We start from the raw sequence: 20,000 nt of genomic DNA on the forward strand, positions 1-20,000 counted from the left end.
AATTTGTGATGAGTCTCTTACAGCGCTGTGCAGGAAGTTTGGCCCACTCATCTTTGCAGAGTTGTTGTAATTCAGCTACATTGTAGGGTTTTCAAGCATGAACTGCCTTTTGAAGGTCATGCCACAGCATCTCAATAGGATTCAGGTCAGGACTTGGACTAGGCCACTCCAAAGTCTTCATTTTGTTTTTCTTCAGCCGTTCAGAGGTGGACTTGCTGGTGTGTTTTGGATCATTGTCCTGCTGCAGAACCCAAGTGTGCTTGAGTTTGAGGTCATGAACTGATGGCTGGACATTGTCCTTCAGGATTTTCTGGTAGAGAGCAGAATTCATGGTTCCATCAATTATGGCAAGTTATCCAGGTCCTGAAGCAGCAAAGCAGCCCCAGACCATCACACTACCACCACCATGTTTGACTGTTGGCATGGTGTTATTTTCATGAAATGCTGTGTTAGTTTTATGGCAGATGTAACAGGATGCACACCTTCCAAAAAGTTCAACCTTTGTCTCGTCAGTCCTCAGAATATTCTCCCAAAAGTCTTGGGGATCATCAAGATGTTTTTTGGCAAATGTGAGACGAGCCTTTGTGTTCTTTTTGCTCAGCAGTGGTTTTCACCTTGGAACCCAGGGATGCCATTTTTGCCCAGTCTCATTCTTATTGTTGAATCATGGACACTGACCTTCACTGAGGCAAATGAGGCCTGCAGCTCTTTAGATGTTGTTCTGGGGTCTTTTGTGACCTCTTGGATGAGTCGTAGCTGCACTCTTGGAGTATTTTTGGTCAGCTGGCCACTCTTGGGAAGGTTCACCACTGTCCCATGTTTTCGCCATTTGTGGATAATGGCTCTCACTGTGGTTCACTGGAGTCCCAAAGCTTTAGAAATGGCTTTGTAACCTTTTCCAGACTGATAGATCTCAATAACTTTCTTTCCCATTTGTTCCTGAATTTCTTTGGATCTCAGCATGATGTCTAGCTTTTGAGGATCTTTTGGTCTACTTCACTTTGTCAGAGAAGTCCTGTTTAAGTGATTTCTTGATTGAGAACAGGTATGGCACTAATCAGGGCCGGGTGTGGCTAGAGAAACTGGACTCAGCTGTGATAAACCACAGTGAAGTTATGTTTTAACAGGGGGGCAAACACTTTTTCACACAGGGCCAGGTAGGTGTGGATTTTTTTTCCTCCTTAATAAAAACCTTCATTTAAAAACTGCATTTTGTGTTTACTTGTGTTATCTTTGTCTAATATTTAAATTTGTTTGACGATCTGAAACATTTAAGTGTGACAAACATGCAAAAAAATAAGAAATCAGGGAGGGGGCAAACACTTTTTCACACGAATGTATCTACACATATACACTCAGCACTGAGGGGGCGTGGCTTTGCAGCGCTCTGTGTGATGGTGTTTTCATGGCGATGAGATATGATGTCAGCGTGCTACAGAGTGTGTGTTTTGTTTTGTGTGTGTGTGTGTGTGTGTGTGTGTGTGTGTGTGTGTGTGTGTGTGTGTGTGTGTGTGTGTGTGTGTGTGCTCAAAGGCTCAAAGGAAGAGGAGGACAACAGGAACTCCGCTGCTTTCCAGAGCTAACGCTAAGAGCAGCAGGACGGCCGCCGCCAGCAGGACGGTCGCCGCCAACAGGACGGCCCACCCGGCTCCGCCCACAGAGACCATCGACGTGCTGGACGGCACCGCAGGCAGTGAGTCCTCAAGCTGCTGGCATTGCAGCTCTGCTCTGTTGTAGTTCTACTGGAGTGTGTGTGTGTGTGTGTGTGTGTGTGTGTGTGTGTGATTCGATGAATTCTGCAGTAATGAGGCACAGTAGTGTAGACAGATAGATAGACAGATAGATAGATAGATAGATAGATTTGCTTTATTTATCCCAAACTGGGAAATTCTTATGTTACAGCAGCATCAATAGAAACATAAAATAAAGTTAAATAGAATAGAATAGATGCAGAAGTATATACAATAAAGACAAGAAAGACTACAAATATACAATAAAGACTAACCTAAGAATATGAGATATGAAATATTCAGATGTTTATTCTCTCTGGAAGCTTCTGGAGTGAAGTGAGCTGCAGTTTCTTTACATGTGAAGAAAGAAGCTTCACTGCTTCCTGTCTCCTGAACGCACTGGAGCCTCACTGGAGCCAAACTGGAGCCTCACTGGAGCCTCACTGGAGCCTCACTGGAGCCTCACTGGAGCCAAACTGGAGCCAAACTGGAGCCAAACTGGAGCCAAACTGGAGCCAAACTGGAGCCAAACTGGAGCCAAACTGGAGCCTCACTGGAGCCAAACTGGAGCCAAACTGGAGCCAAACTGGAGCCAAACTGGAGCCTCACTGGAGCCAAACTGGAGCCTCACTTACCCCTTTTCCACCAGGGCTGGTTCGGAGCCGGTGCCTGACTTAGCACCAGTTTTTTGGCTTTCCACCGCCCGAGCTGGGGCCAAACTGGTGCCAAACTGGTTCCAAACTGGTGCTAGGCAAGCACCGACTCCGAGCAGGGGCTAAACAGGAGCCAGAGAAAGAACCAATGACGCGGCCCACCGCGTCATTGGTGGGCGGGGTTACAAAACAAAACAGGAACTGCGAACGCTATAAACATAAACAATAATCCCCGAGAAGCCGCGGGTTATACTGATTTTACAGCGGCATGGAACGCGGCTCAGCAAATTACATTTAAGGATGAGAAGCACCCGTTTTATAACTAAACATAGCGGTCATTCGTTCCGATCACGAATCCGACAGGTAGCCGGCAATAATTGTGTTTTTCGCCTCTGTATTGAAATGTAGGCTTGTAAAGACACAAGCAGTATTTGCATCGCTAATAAATCCAGATCCTGCTCCACCCGGGGCCACAAACTGTATGGGGAAAGCAGCGATATGCTTGACTGAGACGCGGCTCACCAACATCATCCCCGACTCACTGATCAGTTTCAGCGGCTTCAGGACAGGACGGGCGGACAGAGACAGAGACGCTGCAGCCGCTGGATTGTATGAGTGTGCAGTTTTATGTGTGTTGAAGTGATGAAGCTGCCTTGACAATGTAATTTCCTGCAAAGGATTAATAAAGTATCATTCATTCATTCATTCATTCATGATGGTTATTGTGATTCTGAGCGAGCGTCTCGCGCACCCGTCATCACGTTTTCTGAAGACGTCATGACGTGGCTCTGACTTGGCTCCACTTGGCTCTTGACCGGTGGAAAAACAAACCGGTTCTTCGTTGGCACCAGTTAAGCACCGGCTCTAGCACCAGCTCCGAACTAGCACCAGGTTTTTTTCTGGTGGAAAAGGGGTGACTGGAGCCAAACTGGAGCCAAACTGGAGCCAAACTGGAGCCAAACTGGAGCCTCACTGGAGCCTCACTGGAGCCAAACTGGAGCCAAACTGGAGCCTCACTGGAGCCAAACTGGAGCCAAACTGGAGCCAAACTGGAGCCTCACTGGAGCCAAACTGGAGCCAAACTGGAGCCTCACTGGAGCCTCACTGGAGCCAAACTGGAGCCTCACTGGAGCCTCACTGGAACCAAACTGGAGCCAAACTGGAGCCTCACTGGAGCCTCACTGGAGCCTCACTGGAGCCAAACTGGAGCCAAACTGGAGCCTCACTGGAGCCTCACTGGAGCCAAACTGGAGCCTCACTGGAGCCTCACTGGAGCCTCACTGGAGCCTCACTGGAGCCTCACTGGAGCCAAACTGGAGCCAAACTGGAGCCAAACTGGAGCCAAACTGGAGCTCCTTTACCACAGGACAGGCGATGACGCTGTCCCAGAGTTCCTAGCGGCAGCCACATTTACATTTCAAAGTGTTTTGTGAGTTTTGCGTTGGTTCTTCAGGTTTGTAACCGTCATCATCACAACATGAACCAGAACACCGACGTGTGTCTTTCAGCCAAACGGACATGAGGCGCTCTGATCCACATGATGTTTTCCACTCAGCCTGAAAGGTGAGGATGATGATGTGGACAGCAGCAGGTCACACCTGTCCTGCATGAGTTTTGTTTCATCCAGTCAAACTGACAGATTCATGTGGATAAATCTGAGCGGACAGCAGGGTGAGCAGCCATTTTTGACGTGACAACCGTTTGGTTTCGCTTTTATTCCTTTTTTGTTTCAGTTCCAGTGTTAATAATGAAGTCATATTTTCCAGCGTGAAACCACGTGGTCAGAAGGCGTGGGGCCGAGGGGCTGACATCAGCTTTTTGTCGTCTGTTTGGTCTGTCCTCGCTGCGTTTACATGGACTCGGATGTTCTGCTCATGTCTGTCCAACGTGAGGAGAACATCTGGTGACGGGACGAGTTTCCTGGAAGGACAGAAACATGGTTGCAGCAAAACACAAGTCCTCTGTGGCCGATAGCACTTTTTTATTGTACAGGGCGTCCGCGGAGTCTTAAGAAGTCTAAAAAAGTCTTGAATTAGAAAATCAAATTTTAAGGCCTTAAAAAGACTTAAATTCACTGAATTTGCGTCTTAACATTTTAGTCATTAACATTAAAAACACACTCTTTTTTGCTAGTAAAATAAGAGTAAAAGGTAAAAAACAGAATTCCCAAATATTTAAACGGAGAAAACGGAGTTTTGGAAAAAATAAAACGGATTTTATAAGGCCTGATTGTACATTCAGTCAGTCAGCCAGTTGTTAAGTCAGTCTGTTGTTCATGCGATATTTTTGCCCTTTTCCACCCAATCTGGTTATAAACTGTTTTCAGTGTGATTTCTTCTTAATAAAATCTGCAAATACTCATAAAATATCTGGTGTGGAAGACGCAGGCGGCGCTCCCTGGGAACGAGCAGCTCTCCTTCCTCCCGGTGGCTCCGCAGTAAAGAGCGAGCACCAGGACTCAGCACCAGGACTCAGCCCCGATCGCAACGACCGCGGGTCCAATCCGACCTCTGCCTTTCCTGTCTCTCTCTCCCCTGCCTTTCCTGTCTCTCTCTCCCCTGCCTTTCCTGTCTCTCTCTCAGTCACTGTGACTGTCAAATAAAGCAGAAATGCCAAAAAAAATAATCTTCCCAGTATGCTGATGAGTCATGTGACACTTGCGTAGTCAGCACAACAAATATGGAAGAAGCTGCCAAACTCAACGTAAATACGTTGAAGTCGACGAACATCGGAGCCCTTGGGAAACTCGCGGCAAGAAAAAAAGTTTCCAGAAGCCCCTCGGTGTCCTCGCCGGACGTTTCCACCGAGGACGAGTCCGAAGGTTCTGGCGTGGACGAGGACTCGGCTCTCTTAAAGCTCTATTTTGATTAAAAGCTATGGGTACATAAATGTGTGTGTGTGTGTGTGTGTGTGTGTGTGTGTGTGTTTGTGTGCAGGTGAGGAGGATGTAGTGGACCTGACCTGTGAGGGATCAGAGCCGGCTGCTGTTGTTGATCTGACCAACAACGACTCAGTGGTGGTAAGGAACACACACACACACACACACACACACACACACACACACACACACACACACGTACCTCCTTGGATGAGAACAGAAACTAAACATGTCTCCTTGTGTGTGTTCTTCTTCCCGTGTTTCTCCAGGTCGTCGATGAAGGTGAGACTCCTCAGAATCATCAGCTACAGTACTTTTATTTTGAAAGTGTATGATGAGCATTATGTCGCTGTGTTTCATCACTTCCTGTCTGGGTGAGGCCTGTAAGGTAAATTGTTTGTACCTGACAAGTTTCGGCTTGCCTCTGCAGCCTTCATCAGAGGTGTCACGTGATGTTGGTGTGACGTCTTCTGTGATGTCTTATATGGGTTTTGCCATCCCACCTGAAGTGATGGGATGGCGGTATCCAGGGGCGGGGCGCCCTCTGCTGTCTGGTGGTCTGTTGAAGGGGCGGGCGTGGCCCTGCAGGTCTGTGTCCCAGGTGTGGGAGAGTTGCTCCTTCATCCCGGTTGACAGTCTTTGGGGCCCGCTTCCTGATTTCAACCGCCTCCTTTATCCACTGATGGAACCTGTTGCTTATATGACAAAACCCATATAACACATCACAGAAGACGTCACACCAACATCACGTGACACCTCTGATGAAGGCTGCAGACGCAAGGTAGCCGAAACTTGTCAGGTACAAACAATTTACCTTACAGGCCTTTCTAAAAGAAAAGCTGTGGTTATCAGTGTTGTTGGGTTTGTGTGAGAACCTGAAGGAGCGAGTCAGCGGCCTCACTCCACAGGTCAATGCTACCCACAATGCACTGCAGCAGCTCCTGATGCAGGGTCAATTTGTGGGAGGGGCAACTAAAGAACAACAAAACTTCTCACCTGCCTACAAGGACAGGTGTGCTCTGTTTAAACCCCACCCCCCTGCTTCTGTCCTGTCACTTCCCTCTGACCTCCAGGTGACCTGCACCTGCCTCACAGCTGAGGGGAAGTTATGAGGACAGACAGGAAGGCTTTTATTTTCCAGAGACTGTCCCAAGTCAGACTGTGTGTGTGTGTGTGTGTGTGTGTGTGTGTGTCAGGTCCTCAGAGGCAGAGCGGTGGCGAGAGCTACATCGTCTGCAGTGATGAAGACGAAGAGGAAGACTCCCGCACCGTCCTCAACGCCGCCGTGCTGTCCTCGCTGCACGCCAGCAGCTCAGCCAGGTGCAGCACCTCCTGTTCCACAGCACTTCCTGTTCACAGCACTTCCTGTTCACAGCACTTCCTGTTCACAGCACGCTGACAGGAAGTTAATCTGGGAGCCAGGAAGTTAACATCTCACAGTAGAACCCAGTAGAGTCAGTGTTCTGACAGTAGAACTCAGTATTCTGACAGTAGAATTCAGTAGAGTCAGCGTTCTGACAGTAGAACTCAGTATTCTGACAGTAGAACTCAGTGGAGTCAGTGTTCTGACAGTAGAGACAGTGTTCTGACAACAGAACTCAGTAGAGTCAATGTTCTGACAGTAGAACTCAGTAGAGTCAATGTTCTGCCGGTAGAACTCAGTGTTCTGCCAGTAGAACTCAGTAGAGTCAGTGTTCTGACAGTAGAACTCAATATTCTGACAGTAGAATTCAGTAGAGTCAATGTTCTGCCAGTAAAACCCAGTAGAGACAGTGTTCTGACAGTAGAGCTCAGTATTCTGACAGTAGAATTCAGTAGAGTCAGCGTTCTGACAGTCGAACTCAGTAGAGCCAGTGTTCTGACAGTAGAACTCAGTATTCTGACAGTAGAACCCAGTAGAGTCAATGTTCTGCCAGTAGAGCTCAGTATTCTGCCAGTAGAACTCAGTAGAGTCAGTGTTCTGACAGTAGAACTCGGTATTCTGACAGTAGAACCCAGTAGAGTCAATGTTCTGCCAGTAGAACTCAGTATTCTGACAGTAGAACTCAGTAGAGTCAATGTTCTGACCGTAGAACTCAGTAGAGTCAGTGTTTTGCCAGTAGAACTCAGCAGAGACAATGTTCTGCCAGTAGAACTCTGTAGAGTCAGTGTTCTGACAGTAGAGTCAGTGTTCTGACAGTAGAACTCAGTAGAGTCAATGCTCTGACAGTAGAACTCAGTAGAGTCAATGTTCTGCCAGTAGAACTCAGTATTCTGACAGTAGAACTCAGTAGAGTCAGAGTTCTGACAGTAGAACTCAGTAGAGTCAGTGTTTTGCCAGTAGAACTCAGCAGAGACAATGTTCTGCCAGTAGAACTCTGTAGAGTCAGTGTTCTGACAGTAGAGTCAGTGTTCTGACAGTAGAACTCAGTAGAGTCAATGCTCTGACAGTAGAACTCAGTAGAGTCGGTGTTCTGCCAGAAGAACTCAGTGTTCTGCCAGTACAACTCAGTATTTTGACAGTAGAACTCAGTAGAGTCAATGTTCTGACCGTAGAACTCAGTATTGTGACAGGAGAACTCAGTAGAGTCAGTGTTCTGACAGTATAACTCAGTATTCTGCCAGTAGAACCCAGTAGAGTCAATGTTCTGCCAGTAGAACTCAGTATTCTGACAGTAGAACTCAGTAGAGTCAATGTTCTGACCGTAGAACTCAGTAGAGTCAGACTTCTGACAGTAGAACTCAGTAGAGTCAGTGTTCTGCCAGTAGAACTCAGTAGAGACAATGTTCTGCCAGTAGAACTCTGTAGAGTCAGTGTGTGTGTGTGTGTGCTTGCAGAGTGGCCCCAGGGACGATCAGCTGTCCGGTCTGTATGGACTGTTACTCTGAGGTGAGGCACCTGCTGACATCATCACGTGTTCATGTTCCAACATGTTAATGTGTTCCAGCATGTTCCAACATGTTAATGTGTTCCAGCATGTTCCAACATGTTAATGTGTTCCAACACGTTCCAACATGTTAATGTGTTCCAACACGTTCCAACATGTTAATGTGTTCACATGTTCCAACATGTTAATGTGTTCCAGCATGTTCCAACATGTTAATGTGTTCCAACACGTTCCAACATGTTAATGTGTTCCAACACGTTCCAACATGTTAATGTGTTCCAACACGTTCCAACATGTTAATGTGTTCCAACACGTTCCAACATGTTAATGTGTTCCAACATGTTAATGTGTTCCAACATGTTCCAACATGTTAATGTGTTCACATGTTCCAACATGTTAATGTGTTCCAGCATGTTCCAACATGTTAATGTGTTCCAACATGTTAATGTTTTCCAGCATGTTCCAACATGTTAATGTGTTCCAACATGTTAATGTTTTCCAGCATGTTCCAACATGTTAATGTGTTCCAACACGTTCCAACATGTTAATGTGTTCCAACATGTTAATGTGTTTCAGCATGTTCCAACACGTTCCAACATGTTAATGTGTTCCAACACGTTCCAACATGTTAATGTGTTCCAACACGTTCCAACATGTTAATGTGTTCACATGTTCCAACATGTTAATGTGTTCCAGCATGTTCCAACATGTTAATGTGTTCCAACACGTTCCAACATGTTAATGTGTTCCAACATGTTAATGTGTTCACATGTTCCAACATGTTAATGTGTTCCAGCATGTTCCAACATGTTAATGTGTTCACATGTTCCAACATGTTAATGTGTTCCAACACGTTCCAACATGTTAATGTGTTCCAACACGTTCCAACATGTTAACGTGTTCACATGTTCCAACATGTTAATGTGTTCCAACACGTTCCAACATGTTAATGTGTTCACATATTCCAACATGTTAATGTGTTCCAAGACGTTCCAGCATGTTAATGTGTTCCAGCACGTTCCCACATGTTAATGTGTTCCAACACGTTCCAACATGTTAATGTGTTCCAGCATGTTCCAACATGTTAATGTGTTCACATGTTCGAACATGTTAATGTGTTCCAACACGTTCCAACATGTTAATGTGTTCCAACATGTTCCAACATGTTAATGTGTTCCAACACGTTCCTACATGTTAATGTGTTCACATGTTCCAACATGTTAATGTGTTCCAACATGTTCCAACATGTTAATGTGTTCACATGTTCCAACATGTTAATGTGTTCACATGTTCCAACATGTTAATGTGTTCCAACACGTTCCAACATGTTAATGTGTTCCAACACGTTCCAACATGTTAATGTGTTCACATGTTCCAACATGTTAATGTGTTCCAACACGTTCCAGCATGTTAATGTGTTCCAGCACGTTCCCACATGTTAATGTGTTCCAACACGTTCCAACATGTTAATGTGTTCCAACACGTTCCAGCATGTTAATGTGTTCCAGCACGTTCCCACATGTTAATGTGTTCCAACACGTTCCAACATGTTAATGTGTTCCAACACGTTCCCACATGTTAATGTGTTCCAACACGTTCCAACATGTTAATGTGTTCCAACACGTTCCTACATGTTAATGTGTTCACATGTTCCAACATGTTAATGTGTTCACATGTTCCTGTGGTCTTCTGACGTGTTCCTGTGTTCCAACACGTTCCTGTGCGGTTCTCAGATCGTGGACTCGGGCCGGCTGGTGGTGTCCACCAGGTGCGGCCATGTGTTCTGCAGCCAGTGTCTGCGGGACGCCCTGTCGCAGTCGCACAGCTGTCCCACCTGCAGGAAGAAGCTGACGCCCCGGCAGTACCACCCCATCTACATCTGACCCGCGCGGGACTTTCCTTTAATTTGATATCCGAGGCGGGACGTCCCGTCCGCGGCGAGCGGCGCGGTCTCCGGCGGCCAATCGCAGCTGTGCGTTCACTTTTTTTTCCTTTTTGAAAATGAGGCGAGTTTGTGTTTTGCCGGGCCGTCCCGCCAGCCGCCGCTCGGCCTGAGGACCACTGGACTGTTTTGTACGATTTTAAGTTGTTGCTCTCTTGGCTGTAAATGATGATGCTGTTAAAGTGAATAAAATTTATTGGAATCTATGAAGAGTGTGGCTGTCGCTTCCTCCGCTGCTGCTCTCCCACACACCTGAACTCACCTGAACTCACCTGCAGGCAGCCGACACCGCAGACATACTGGAGTTAAACTGGGCCAACGCTGGAGACCGAGTGAGGAAGGTGAGGGTGAGGAAGATGAAGATATATGGTGCAGGTCAACTACTGATGTTATTTTGTTTTCTTATTTTTCTTTGTAATAAAAAATATGTTTTCATGTTTGGTTTGAAGCTGCGTTCAGGGAAACTCAGGAAACGGCACGTCTCTATTTCATGTTCAGTTTGTAAAAAGCAGACTTCTCTGAGGGCCAAGCCGAACGCCATCAGCTGATCCTTCACAGCTGAACGTCGGTGTAATAACTCGTGTGGCCACATGGTGGCGCTGCTGCTCCCCTCAATGTGAACCGCAGAGGAGGCAACGACGATGATGATGGTGGCCGCCCAGCAGATGGGAGGAAGAAGCTTCAGGTCTGAAACAGAAACAAAGTCAATGACATCATCACCTGGATGACATCATCACCTTCATGTTCTGTGCTCTGATGTTTGGATGTTTTTTGGTTTTGATTGACAGGATGTTTACTTCAGAAGGCCTGTTTGGTTCTGTTGTGTGATGGTGTGTTTTCATGTGATCATCCAGGACACACACACACACACACACACACTGACTCACTCACACACACACACTGACTCACACACACACACACACCCACTCGGCTGGTTGAGCTGTGGTGGTGTCAGGGTGCTTGTGCAGCATGATTCAGCAGAAATGCCTCAGCCTCATGTGATGATGAGTCACTGCCAGCTGACTGTCAGGCTGCAGCTGATTGGCTGGAGGAGCTCCGGGTCCAGAAACTTCCACAAACTGACGTGACAAAGTTCAAACACATGAAACTTTATTCAGACAGAAGAGTGAACGCTGTCAGCCTCATGAAGCCTCGCAGGCAGGAGAGCCCACCTGTCTGACATACAGATCTACACATCTATAGATCTATAGATCTATAGATGTGTAGATCTGTTATTGATCCATGCGGGGGGGGGTCAGCTGCCCAAACACAATAACATCAGAGCAAAACAACAACAAACAACAACAACACAGCCATAAAAACCAGTGAGTGCGACTCAAATAAACTTTATTAGTAAGAAACAGATTCACAGCAGAAATAAAAAACGTTCCTTCAAAACTTTATAAACTTTATCAAACCTTTGAACGTCACAAAGTTTGTGTTCGTGCAAACTTCAGGAGGAGTCACGTGACCCGGAGGGGAAAGTCCCGTCTGCGGAGCGCCTCGCCATTGGTCCAGCCGCTGGAGCTCCGCCCACTTGTTGACAGAGCTCGAGTCGGACTTCCCCCTCTCGAGCTCCAGGGGGCTGGTGATTGGCCGAAGAGCTGTGACGTTGTGACGCTGCTTACGGAAGTGGAAAGTTGAGTATTTAAATAAAGTGCGTCACCCGCAGCAGACACACAGACAGGCAGCAGACACGGAGACACACACAGACAGGTGAGCAGCAGACACACAGACAGGTGAGCAGCAGACAGACAGACAGGTGAGCAGCAGACAGACAGACAGGTGAGCAGCAGACAGACAGACAGGTGAGCAGCAGACAGACAGACAGGTGAGCAGCAGACAGACAGACAGGTGAGCAGCAGACAGGCTGACAGGCAGACAGACAGACAGACAGGCGCGCGGCATGGCGGTGACGGTGAAGGCTTACCTGCTGGGGAAGGAGGAGGCGGTGAAGGAGATCCGGCGCTTCGCGGTGGAGCCGGAAGTGTCCCGCAGCGTGGCGGCGCTGTGCGGGAGGGTGTCCGAGGTTTTCTGCGGCCTGAAGCCCGGAGCCTTCAGCCTCTACTACCGAGGTGAGTGACGTCACCTGACGCAGCCCCGCCCACTTCCGCATTCTGCCTTACGTTTCATTTCTGAGTTTGATCTGAGTCTCCAACTTAAAAAAACCTTGACAAACAAAAACCCGAACACACACACAGACACACACACACACACACACACACACACCCACTCTCTCTCTCTGTCTGTCTGTCTCTCTCTCTCTCTGTCTGTCTGTCTGTCCTCTGTGTTAAATAAAGTTTCCTTGAGCAGATCAGAATGTGAGAGCTGCTCTGTCTCTGTCTGATGATGTCATGACCACAAGCTGCTCTGTCTCTGTGTGATGATGTCATGACCACAAGCAGCTCCGTCTCTGTCTGATGATGTCATGAGAACGGGTCAAACGGAACGAGCTGGAACGTTCTGCAGAGCGGGTTCTCCTGGGGCAGAATGTGGGTGTGGTCTGTTCCCATGGTGATCAGAGTGGTCGCTATGGCGTTAGTGATGGTGGCTGTGGGAGGAGCCTGTAACGATCAACAGGAAGTGCACAGGCGACATGTGATCAATACAGATTATCAATAAAGGTTTGATGGGTTTGATCTGCAGACGAGGACGGAGACCTGATCGCCTTCAGCTCCGACGGCGAGCTGGAGCTCGGCCTCGCCGCCATGAAGGACGCCACCTTCCGCCTGTACATCCGAGGTACACACACACACACACACACACACACACAGTTTTTTCCCATGATGCCTCAGGGCCTTTCAGTCTGTCGATTTATTTTCTGTTTATCTGTACAAATCATTTGTGGCAAAGGATTGTGGGTAAACTGTTTTCCTTCCTGAAGGCGCCGTGTGATGATGTCATTCTGATTTCAGAGAAGAAGGAGCACCGGCGGGAGTTTCCCCTCCACGCCTTCCCGGGCGGCGTCCCCCCCTTCGCCTTCCCCCCTCCCCCCCCCGGAGCGCCGCAGGGCCCGCCGCCCCCCCACCCCCCTCCCCTGGTCCACCCCAACGTGACGTGCGACGGCTGCGAGGGCGCCGTGGTCGGGACGCGCTTCAAGTGCACCGTGTGTCCCGACTACGACCTGTGCCCGCCCTGCCAGGCGCGGGGGCTGCACCGCGAACACGCCCTGCTGCCCATCTGGCACCCGCTCAGCGCCATGCAGGTCAGTCGCACGGCATCATGGGAGGCGCCCGTCTCCATGGCAACTGCTTTGGCATTTGGTTTGATAGGTCTTGAAAGCTCCGCCCCCTTCCACAACACACTGCATTCTGGGAATCAATCAATCAATCAAATCCTTTATTTAACCAGATAAGCATCATTGAGATTTAAAACCTCTTCTTGAAGAGCGATCTGGCCAAGCAAGGCAGCAAAGACAGAGTTACGACATTAAAAAACATCCAACAGGCAGAAAACATAGCATTCACAACAAAGTTCAAATTATAGGCAAAAATTTCAGACACAGTTGCATTGTCCAAGAGAACTGGTTTCATAGTCTTTTAAAATATTTTTAAATTCTCCTAGCGTGACTCGTCCTGGCAGTTTGAGGTCCTTTTGTAGCTCATTCCAGGCCGATGGACCAGCAGAACTAAAAGCTCTTTTACCTCATTCGGTTCGCACCCTGGGAACAACCAGCTGAAGGGCAACTTTGAAGGAGGCGACCCTTTCAATTTCGGTCCCTTCAGTAGTCAGTAGTTTGGGGAGATCTGCTGGGAGTCTTTTCCCATTTGAGAAAAGCATAAACTTTGATTTGTCAGCATTTAACACAAGCTTGGACTGGACAAGATGAGACTGAACAATATCAAAGGCAGATTGCAAGAACTCCATAGTTTGCACAACACAGGGGGATGAGCAGTAAATGACCGTGTCATCAGCATAAAAATGGTAAGTGGCATTTGACAGGTTATTACAAAGATCATTTACATAAATGGAGAACAATAGAGGTCCCAACACAGAGCCTTGGGGTACACCCTTAAGTACGGGGAGGAAAGAGGACGAAAAACCAGCTGACTGGACACACTGAGATCTATCAGTCAGGTAATTTGAGAACCATTTAACAGCCTGCCCAGATAAACCGAACTTGTACAGACATTTTGATAAAATGGCATGGTCGACTGTGTCGAAGGCTTTGGATAAGTCAATAAACAGAGCTGCACAGTATTTCCTGCAATCCAGAGCCTCAGTGACATCATTGACAACCTTAAGAGCGACAGTAATAGTGCTGTGATTCTTTCTAAAGCCTGACTGGTGTCTGGAGAGCAGACCGTGAGTGTCTAAAAAATCCTTAAGCTGCTCACTTACTAATTTTTCAAGGACTTTGGCTAAAACACACAACTTTGATATTGGCCTGTAGTTGTTAAGAGATGAGGGATCACCGCCTTTCAACAGGGGGAGGACATGTGCAGATTTCCAAACCAGGGGGATCTCGTTAAATTCAATAGTGAGATTAAAAATATGGGTTAAAGGTTCTGCAATAAAATCAGCAGCTGCCTTTAAAAAATGAGGCTCCAACTTATCAGGGCCTGCCGATTTGTCGGGGTTGAGGTTCTTTAGAGCCCTGCGAACTTCAACCACTTCAAAAGGAGATAGATTGAAGGATTCCATTTCAGAAATCAGAGTAGGTGACAAAAGAGGGCCCTGATTATCAGGCTTTGAGGGCTGTAGCGTCTCAAACAAGGACCCTGATGAGATAAAATGCTTGTTAAAAGAATTAAGAATGTCTGATTTATCAGTCATGGTGCCAGATTCTGTTTCTACGCTGACTGGTAAATCATTAGTGATGTCATGCATGTAAGATGACTTAATAACCTTCCAAAATTTCCTGGGGTCCTTTAGGTTACAGGTAGTTTTAGAGAGGTAGTACTCAGATTTGGCCTTTTGAACACAGGAGGTAAACCGATTTCTGAGCTGTCTAAAGGTCAACCAGTCAGCTTCCAACTTGGAGCTCCTGGCCTTAGACCAGGCTACATTTCTTTCTCTCAACAGACTAGACAGCTGAGGAGAAAACCAGGGATTGTCACGGCCTTTCACTCTGAATTTGCGGAGTGGTGCATGTTTATTTATGATATTAAGGAAGGAATCATAAAATAATTTCCAGGCTGATTCCACATCATTAATTAAGGATATTCTGGACCAATCAAAATGCCATAAATCATGATGAAAGGCTTGTTCACAAAAGTGTTTAAGAACTCGTTTCTGTACAATCCGTGGTCTTGTTTTCGGGAGCTTACCATGCCTGACTGTGGCATTGACACAGTGGTCACTCAGGTCATTTGCAAAAACACCGATTTCAGAAAATTTGTGCGGCGCATTAGTTAAAAATAGGTCGAGAAGGGATGATTTATTTGGGCATTTAGGATTTGGTCTAGTAGGGCTATCTATAAGTGGAGTCAAGTTAAAGGAATCACAGATGGATTTAAAACCATCTGAGGCGGAAGACAACCAATCCCAATTTAAAACTGAGCACCTTTCCCAGCGTTCGGCAGGTCCAACGCTGCGGCTCCGCCTCTTCTCGCTGCGGCTCCGCCTCTTCTCGCTGCGGCTCCGCCTCTTCTCGCTGCTTTGGTCCAGTTCAAATGGACATTTGGATAAAATGTGATCTCGTCCATTAATGAATAACAGATTTGATATTTATGAGAAATAAAAGATGATTTGCTGCTGCGGTGAGAACTGACCTGAGATCTGTCGGCAGTGGCTGCCCCGCGGGAAGTGGATGAAGAAAATGAGGCACTGCATGTGGAACCAGAACCAGAACCAGAACCAAAACCAGGAGCAGAACCAGGAGCAGAACCAGGAGCAGGACGGTCCCAGAGCCTCGGGCTCCCAGCCCGGCCAGACTGCTGCCGACAGCAGCGCCCCCTCTGGTGAGACCTGGGAACCGCCCACTGCAGCTGTGTGTGTGTGTGTGTGTGTGTGATGCCTGCAGCTGACTGTTGAAATTTTGACCTTTGACCTGTTCCTGCAGGTTGCCAGGCCAACGTGGCGTTCTTGAAGAACATTGGCGAGGGCGTGGCGGCCATGTTGAGTCCATTAGGTAAACACACACTGTGTTCCAAATCTCAGACTTCTACTTTTTACTTTTAGTCTGTACTGCAGCTGCCCTGACAAAGTATGCAGTGTAGTATGTTGTGTAGTATGTAGTGTAGTATGCAGTGTAGTATGCAGTATGCATGCTAATTCTTTTTTTCCTACTAAATAGTGTGGTTAGGGTTAGGGTTGGAGGGCAGGGACAGTTTCAGTCTGAGCTCCGCCCCTCTGAGGCCACACCCACTGAACGTGTCACTTCCTGTCAGGGATTGACGTGGACATCGACGTGGAGCACGAGGGCCAGAGGACCAAGGTGACGCCTGGCAACAAGGGGTCAGAGGTCGCCAGGGGGCCGGAGGTCGCCGGGGGGTCAGAGGTCGCCGGGGGGCCGGAGGTCGCCGGGGGGTCAGAGGTCTCCGGGGGGTCAGAGGGCGACATGGAGACTGATGGGCTGAGCAGCGTGGGCAGTGCCAATGGGGGGGCAAAGGTTTGTAACTGACACACACACACACACACACACACACACACACACACAGTAGGGCTGTAGTGATACACTAATCTCACGATAGGATATATGTCACGATATTCAGCCAACGATACGATTCAGCAGACTTACATGATTTTCTGAAGGATTTCAAAGGGACAGTGATTTTGGTGACGTCCTGTGAGTTTTCCTTTAACTTGGATTGAATTAATTTGAAAACTGAAAGCATCAGTCAGTCACACAACACATGGCTCTGACTGGACAGAGTCTACAGTTTGCAAATGCTGGACAAAATGAATCAAAGATGTGATGAGAAAATTAGTTTGGCTTGACTCCAATAATTAATAACAACAATATGTTAAATTATTATTATTATTTTAAAAATGTAAATTACTTATCAAACGGACCTAACAATTCAATGAGCAGTAGTATGCCTGTGATAACACAGATTGAAAAATAATCCGAAGTGATACCTCTTCTCTGAATAGACAAGCTAAGCCAGTGTGCTGCTGTTAGCCAGTGAAAACAGAGCAGAGTGGCACCTCTTCGCTTTGTTACACAATCTATGTCAGTGCTGCTGTAGCCAGAGCCCGAGCCTCGCCACTCTCCATTAACCCCCATTGTATCAAACTTGGTTGCAGTTCCACTGTAATTCCACTGGGGGTGATGGCGGGCGAGTGCAGAATGAATGGGGCTCTATGGAGCTAAACGGCTAAATTTGTCTCTTCCACCTGTTTATGGTTGAAAAATCGCAAATCCTGTTGTAGTTTCTGAAAGTTCAATATGGATTAGAGGTTAAAAGTGAAATTAGCAAGAACTTCTATCCTTTCAGTTTCCTACAGTTTGGGCTGTTGTTGGCCAGAACACGCTAGCATTTGCTAATGAATGCTGATTGGTCAGTGAGGGACTTGCGGCTGTTTACGACGAGGGATCCCACCTGATGGCACCTGAAGACCAAGAGAAACGGGAAACCCCACTCTTAAGGAGGACTTTTCCATCAGAGTTGATATTTGTGTGTACAGAGAATGTCTAATAGCACAGACGCTCTCTGAGTGTCTCCGTCTGCTCTGTGGAGACGGGCTCTGGAAATCACCGTAAAGCAGCACCTCTCAATGTGTGACGTCATCACACTTTTTGAGCGGCTTTTTAGAACAGATAGGTGAACTTAAAAAATCCAATATTCAGCTGAGTGTATTTTTTTAGCCCCAACTTTTGAAAACAGTATTCAAATTACTGGACAAAAAATTATTTCCAGAGAAAAGTGGATTTTTAGGGGTGTAGCCCCATAGACTCCCATTCATTCTGCACTCGCCCGCCAGCGCCCCCACATGGACAGAGACGTGTTTCCGAGACCCGGAAGTCAGACGGGAGTGGCACCTCTCCCTGTACTAAAGATTCTCTGGTGGTAGCGCCTCTCTCCTGAATCTCTGAGCTCTGACTGTAAACAGGGAGAGGAAGACGTCACCGTCTGAGTAAAGAGAGGATCTAGACGGGGAACTTGCTAGAGATGCTCCACATGGACACTAGCAGCTGGCTGACCTGATCGCTCTCCTGCAGCACGAACGTGGGAAACAGGCGGCGAGCAGAGCGCCAGACGGACACGGGGGATCTGAGTGGGGATCAATGCATCGATACTCACAGCTGAAAAATTGATACTTTGAGGAAACAAAATATCGATTTATATCACAGAATCAATGAAATTGCTCAGCCTTAACACACACACGCACACACATGCACACACACCTTGTAAATGTGGCCTCGTGTGAGGAAAAGAAATAAGATGGGGACACACACACACACACACACACACAGTGGTAGTAACTTCCTGTGGCTCTCAGGCCTGCAGGGACCCCGGCAGTGACGAGGAGTGGACGCACCTGAGCCCCCGAGAGGTCGACCCGTCCACCGGCGAGCTGCAGTCCCTGCAGCTGGAGGACCAGCAGGGGCCGGCGGGGGGCCAGCAGGGGCCGGGGGGCCAGCAGGGGCCGGCGGGGGGCCAGCAGGGGCCGGCGGGGGGCCAGCAGGGGCCGGCGGGGGGCCAGCAGGGGCCGGCGGGGGGCCAGCAGGGGCCGGCGGGGGGCCAGCAGGGGCCGCAGGGCCTGCGGGAGGCGGCTCTCTATCCTCACCTGCCTCAAGGTAAACACAGATGTTGACATTGTGGTTCTGCAGGGTTCCTCTCCAGGTTCCTCTCAGCAGGTTCTGGGTTCTGGGTGTCAGCAGGTTCTGGGTGATGATGTTTGTTATGAATGATGCTGAGCGTGACCTTTGACCCGCAGAGGCCGACCCGCGGCTGGTGGAGTCTCTGGCCCAGATGCTGTCGATGGGCTTCTCGGACGAGGGCGGCTGGCTGACGCGCCTCCTGCAGGCCAAAGGCGGCGACATCGGAGCGGCTCTGGACGCCATCCAGTACGCCAAGACGCCGTGACGCCGCCGCGCCGTGTGACCGGCCAATCGGCACGAGCGCTCGCTTCCCTGTGCAGTAACATGTAACCAAACTGCGCTGTTCCATATACTGTCTCTGTTCTGAAACTGATCTGGAGCCTGTTTCTACATGTTTGATCTTTCAGTTTAATACGTTCATATTTCTGTCTAACAAGGTGGAGGTCTGCTGACAAACAATAACAAAAACATTAATAACACAAATAAAATCATCAAATATACTCAGTTTGTTGTTTTTATTTCATCTCTGCCTTTAATGTTTCTTTAAAAAACTAAAAGTCCCTTTTGAGCCTTGAACTGAAATTTAACAACAGCAGGAAAAAATTCAGGCAAACTGATCTGCAGTCAGCGTTCAGAGGAAGAGAGGGAGGAGCAACTCAGCAGGGAACAGCTGGAACATCTGCAGGAAACAGCTGGAACATCTGCACATCAGGGAAAGTGACCTGGAAATGAGTAAAAAAACATCAAAAACCTCAAAAGTCCAGAAAACTTTATTTATAATCCAAATAATTTAATTAAATGAACCAGTTGAGGCTGTTTGTGCGTTACCAGGCTGAGGGTCAAAGGTCGAGGCTGAAGTCCTCGCCACTGTCGAACAGAGAGCTGACAGGCAGGAGGGGGCGTGGCCACTGAGTGGGCGGAGCCTGCATAACAGAGGCTTTGCGTGGCGCTGTGACTGTTGACTGGTCAGACCCACTGACAGCCAGAGCGCTGGCCCCGCCCACTGTGAGGCTCCGCCCGCAACCCCTCCCCCTCTCACACAGCTCTTCCCCCTCCTGCTGTGCCCAGTGGGGGGTCGGGGGCGGAGCAACCAAACCGCCACCTGGCAGGTGGGGGGGGCGGGGAGTGCTGGTGGCGGCGGCGGCGGCGTGCGGTCTCTCTGGCGGACGGCGGCGGCGGTGGCGGTCCGTCTGCCGGGAGGAAGTCAGTCTGAGTCTCGA

The 20,000-nt window shown here is 48.3% G+C and overlaps 3 protein-coding genes and 1 long non-coding RNA gene across 7 annotated transcripts in view; 3 read left to right on the top strand and 1 right to left on the bottom strand.

Moving 5' to 3' along the window:
- rnf4 (ring finger protein 4) overlaps positions 1 to 10,276 on the top strand; it is a 13,141-nt gene extending 2,865 nt beyond the window's left edge. For both annotated transcript variants that reach the window (XM_030062086.1, XM_030062085.1), the window contains exons 3-8: positions 1,534 to 1,693; positions 5,320 to 5,402; positions 5,531 to 5,543; positions 6,458 to 6,581; positions 8,079 to 8,130; positions 9,862 to 10,276. In XM_030062086.1, the coding sequence (XP_029917946.1) occupies positions 1,534 to 1,693; positions 5,320 to 5,402; positions 5,531 to 5,543; positions 6,458 to 6,581; positions 8,079 to 8,130; positions 9,862 to 10,011 (582 nt within the window). In that variant the 3' untranslated portion in view covers positions 10,012 to 10,276. The remainder of the gene's footprint in view (positions 1 to 1,533; positions 1,694 to 5,319; positions 5,403 to 5,530; positions 5,544 to 6,457; positions 6,582 to 8,078; positions 8,131 to 9,861) is intronic.
- On the top strand, positions 6,588 to 8,065 carry LOC115366574 (uncharacterized). Of its 3 annotated transcripts, none has more exons than XR_003928841.1 (3): positions 6,588 to 6,999; positions 7,183 to 7,732; positions 7,828 to 8,065. It is a non-coding gene; the product is annotated as an uncharacterized LOC115366574 (long non-coding RNA). The 3 variants fall into 3 exon arrangements; XR_003928842.1 differs by having other exon boundaries at positions 7,879 to 8,065; XR_003928843.1 differs by having other exon boundaries at positions 7,183 to 7,314; positions 7,371 to 8,065.
- Positions 10,277 to 11,743: 1,467 nt separating the features above from the next.
- sqstm1 (sequestosome 1) lies at positions 11,744 to 19,280 on the top strand. Its single transcript, XM_030062078.1, has 9 exons — positions 11,744 to 11,786; positions 11,879 to 12,145; positions 12,717 to 12,812; positions 12,986 to 13,275; positions 15,802 to 15,973; positions 16,075 to 16,143; positions 16,403 to 16,623; positions 18,459 to 18,756; positions 18,897 to 19,280. Exons 2-9 carry the CDS (start codon positions 11,977 to 11,979, stop codon positions 19,043 to 19,045), a joined length of 1,464 nt encoding a protein of 487 aa, XP_029917938.1. The 5' UTR covers positions 11,744 to 11,786; positions 11,879 to 11,976; the 3' UTR covers positions 19,046 to 19,280.
- Position 19,281: 1 nt separating this feature from the next.
- mrnip (MRN complex interacting protein) overlaps positions 19,282 to 20,000 on the bottom strand; it is a 10,785-nt gene continuing 10,066 nt past the window's right edge. Inside the window, exons 8-9 of the mRNA XM_030062081.1 lie at positions 19,609 to 19,970; positions 19,282 to 19,502 (exon numbers count right to left, since the gene is read on the bottom strand). Coding sequence (XP_029917941.1) covers positions 19,620 to 19,970 — 351 coding nt within the window. The 3' untranslated portion in view covers positions 19,282 to 19,502; positions 19,609 to 19,619. The remainder of the gene's footprint in view (positions 19,503 to 19,608; positions 19,971 to 20,000) is intronic.

Source organism: Myripristis murdjan, chromosome 10 (genome assembly GCF_902150065.1).
Source record: "Myripristis murdjan chromosome 10, fMyrMur1.1, whole genome shotgun sequence".
NCBI lineage: Eukaryota > Metazoa > Chordata > Actinopteri > Holocentriformes > Holocentridae > Myripristis > Myripristis murdjan.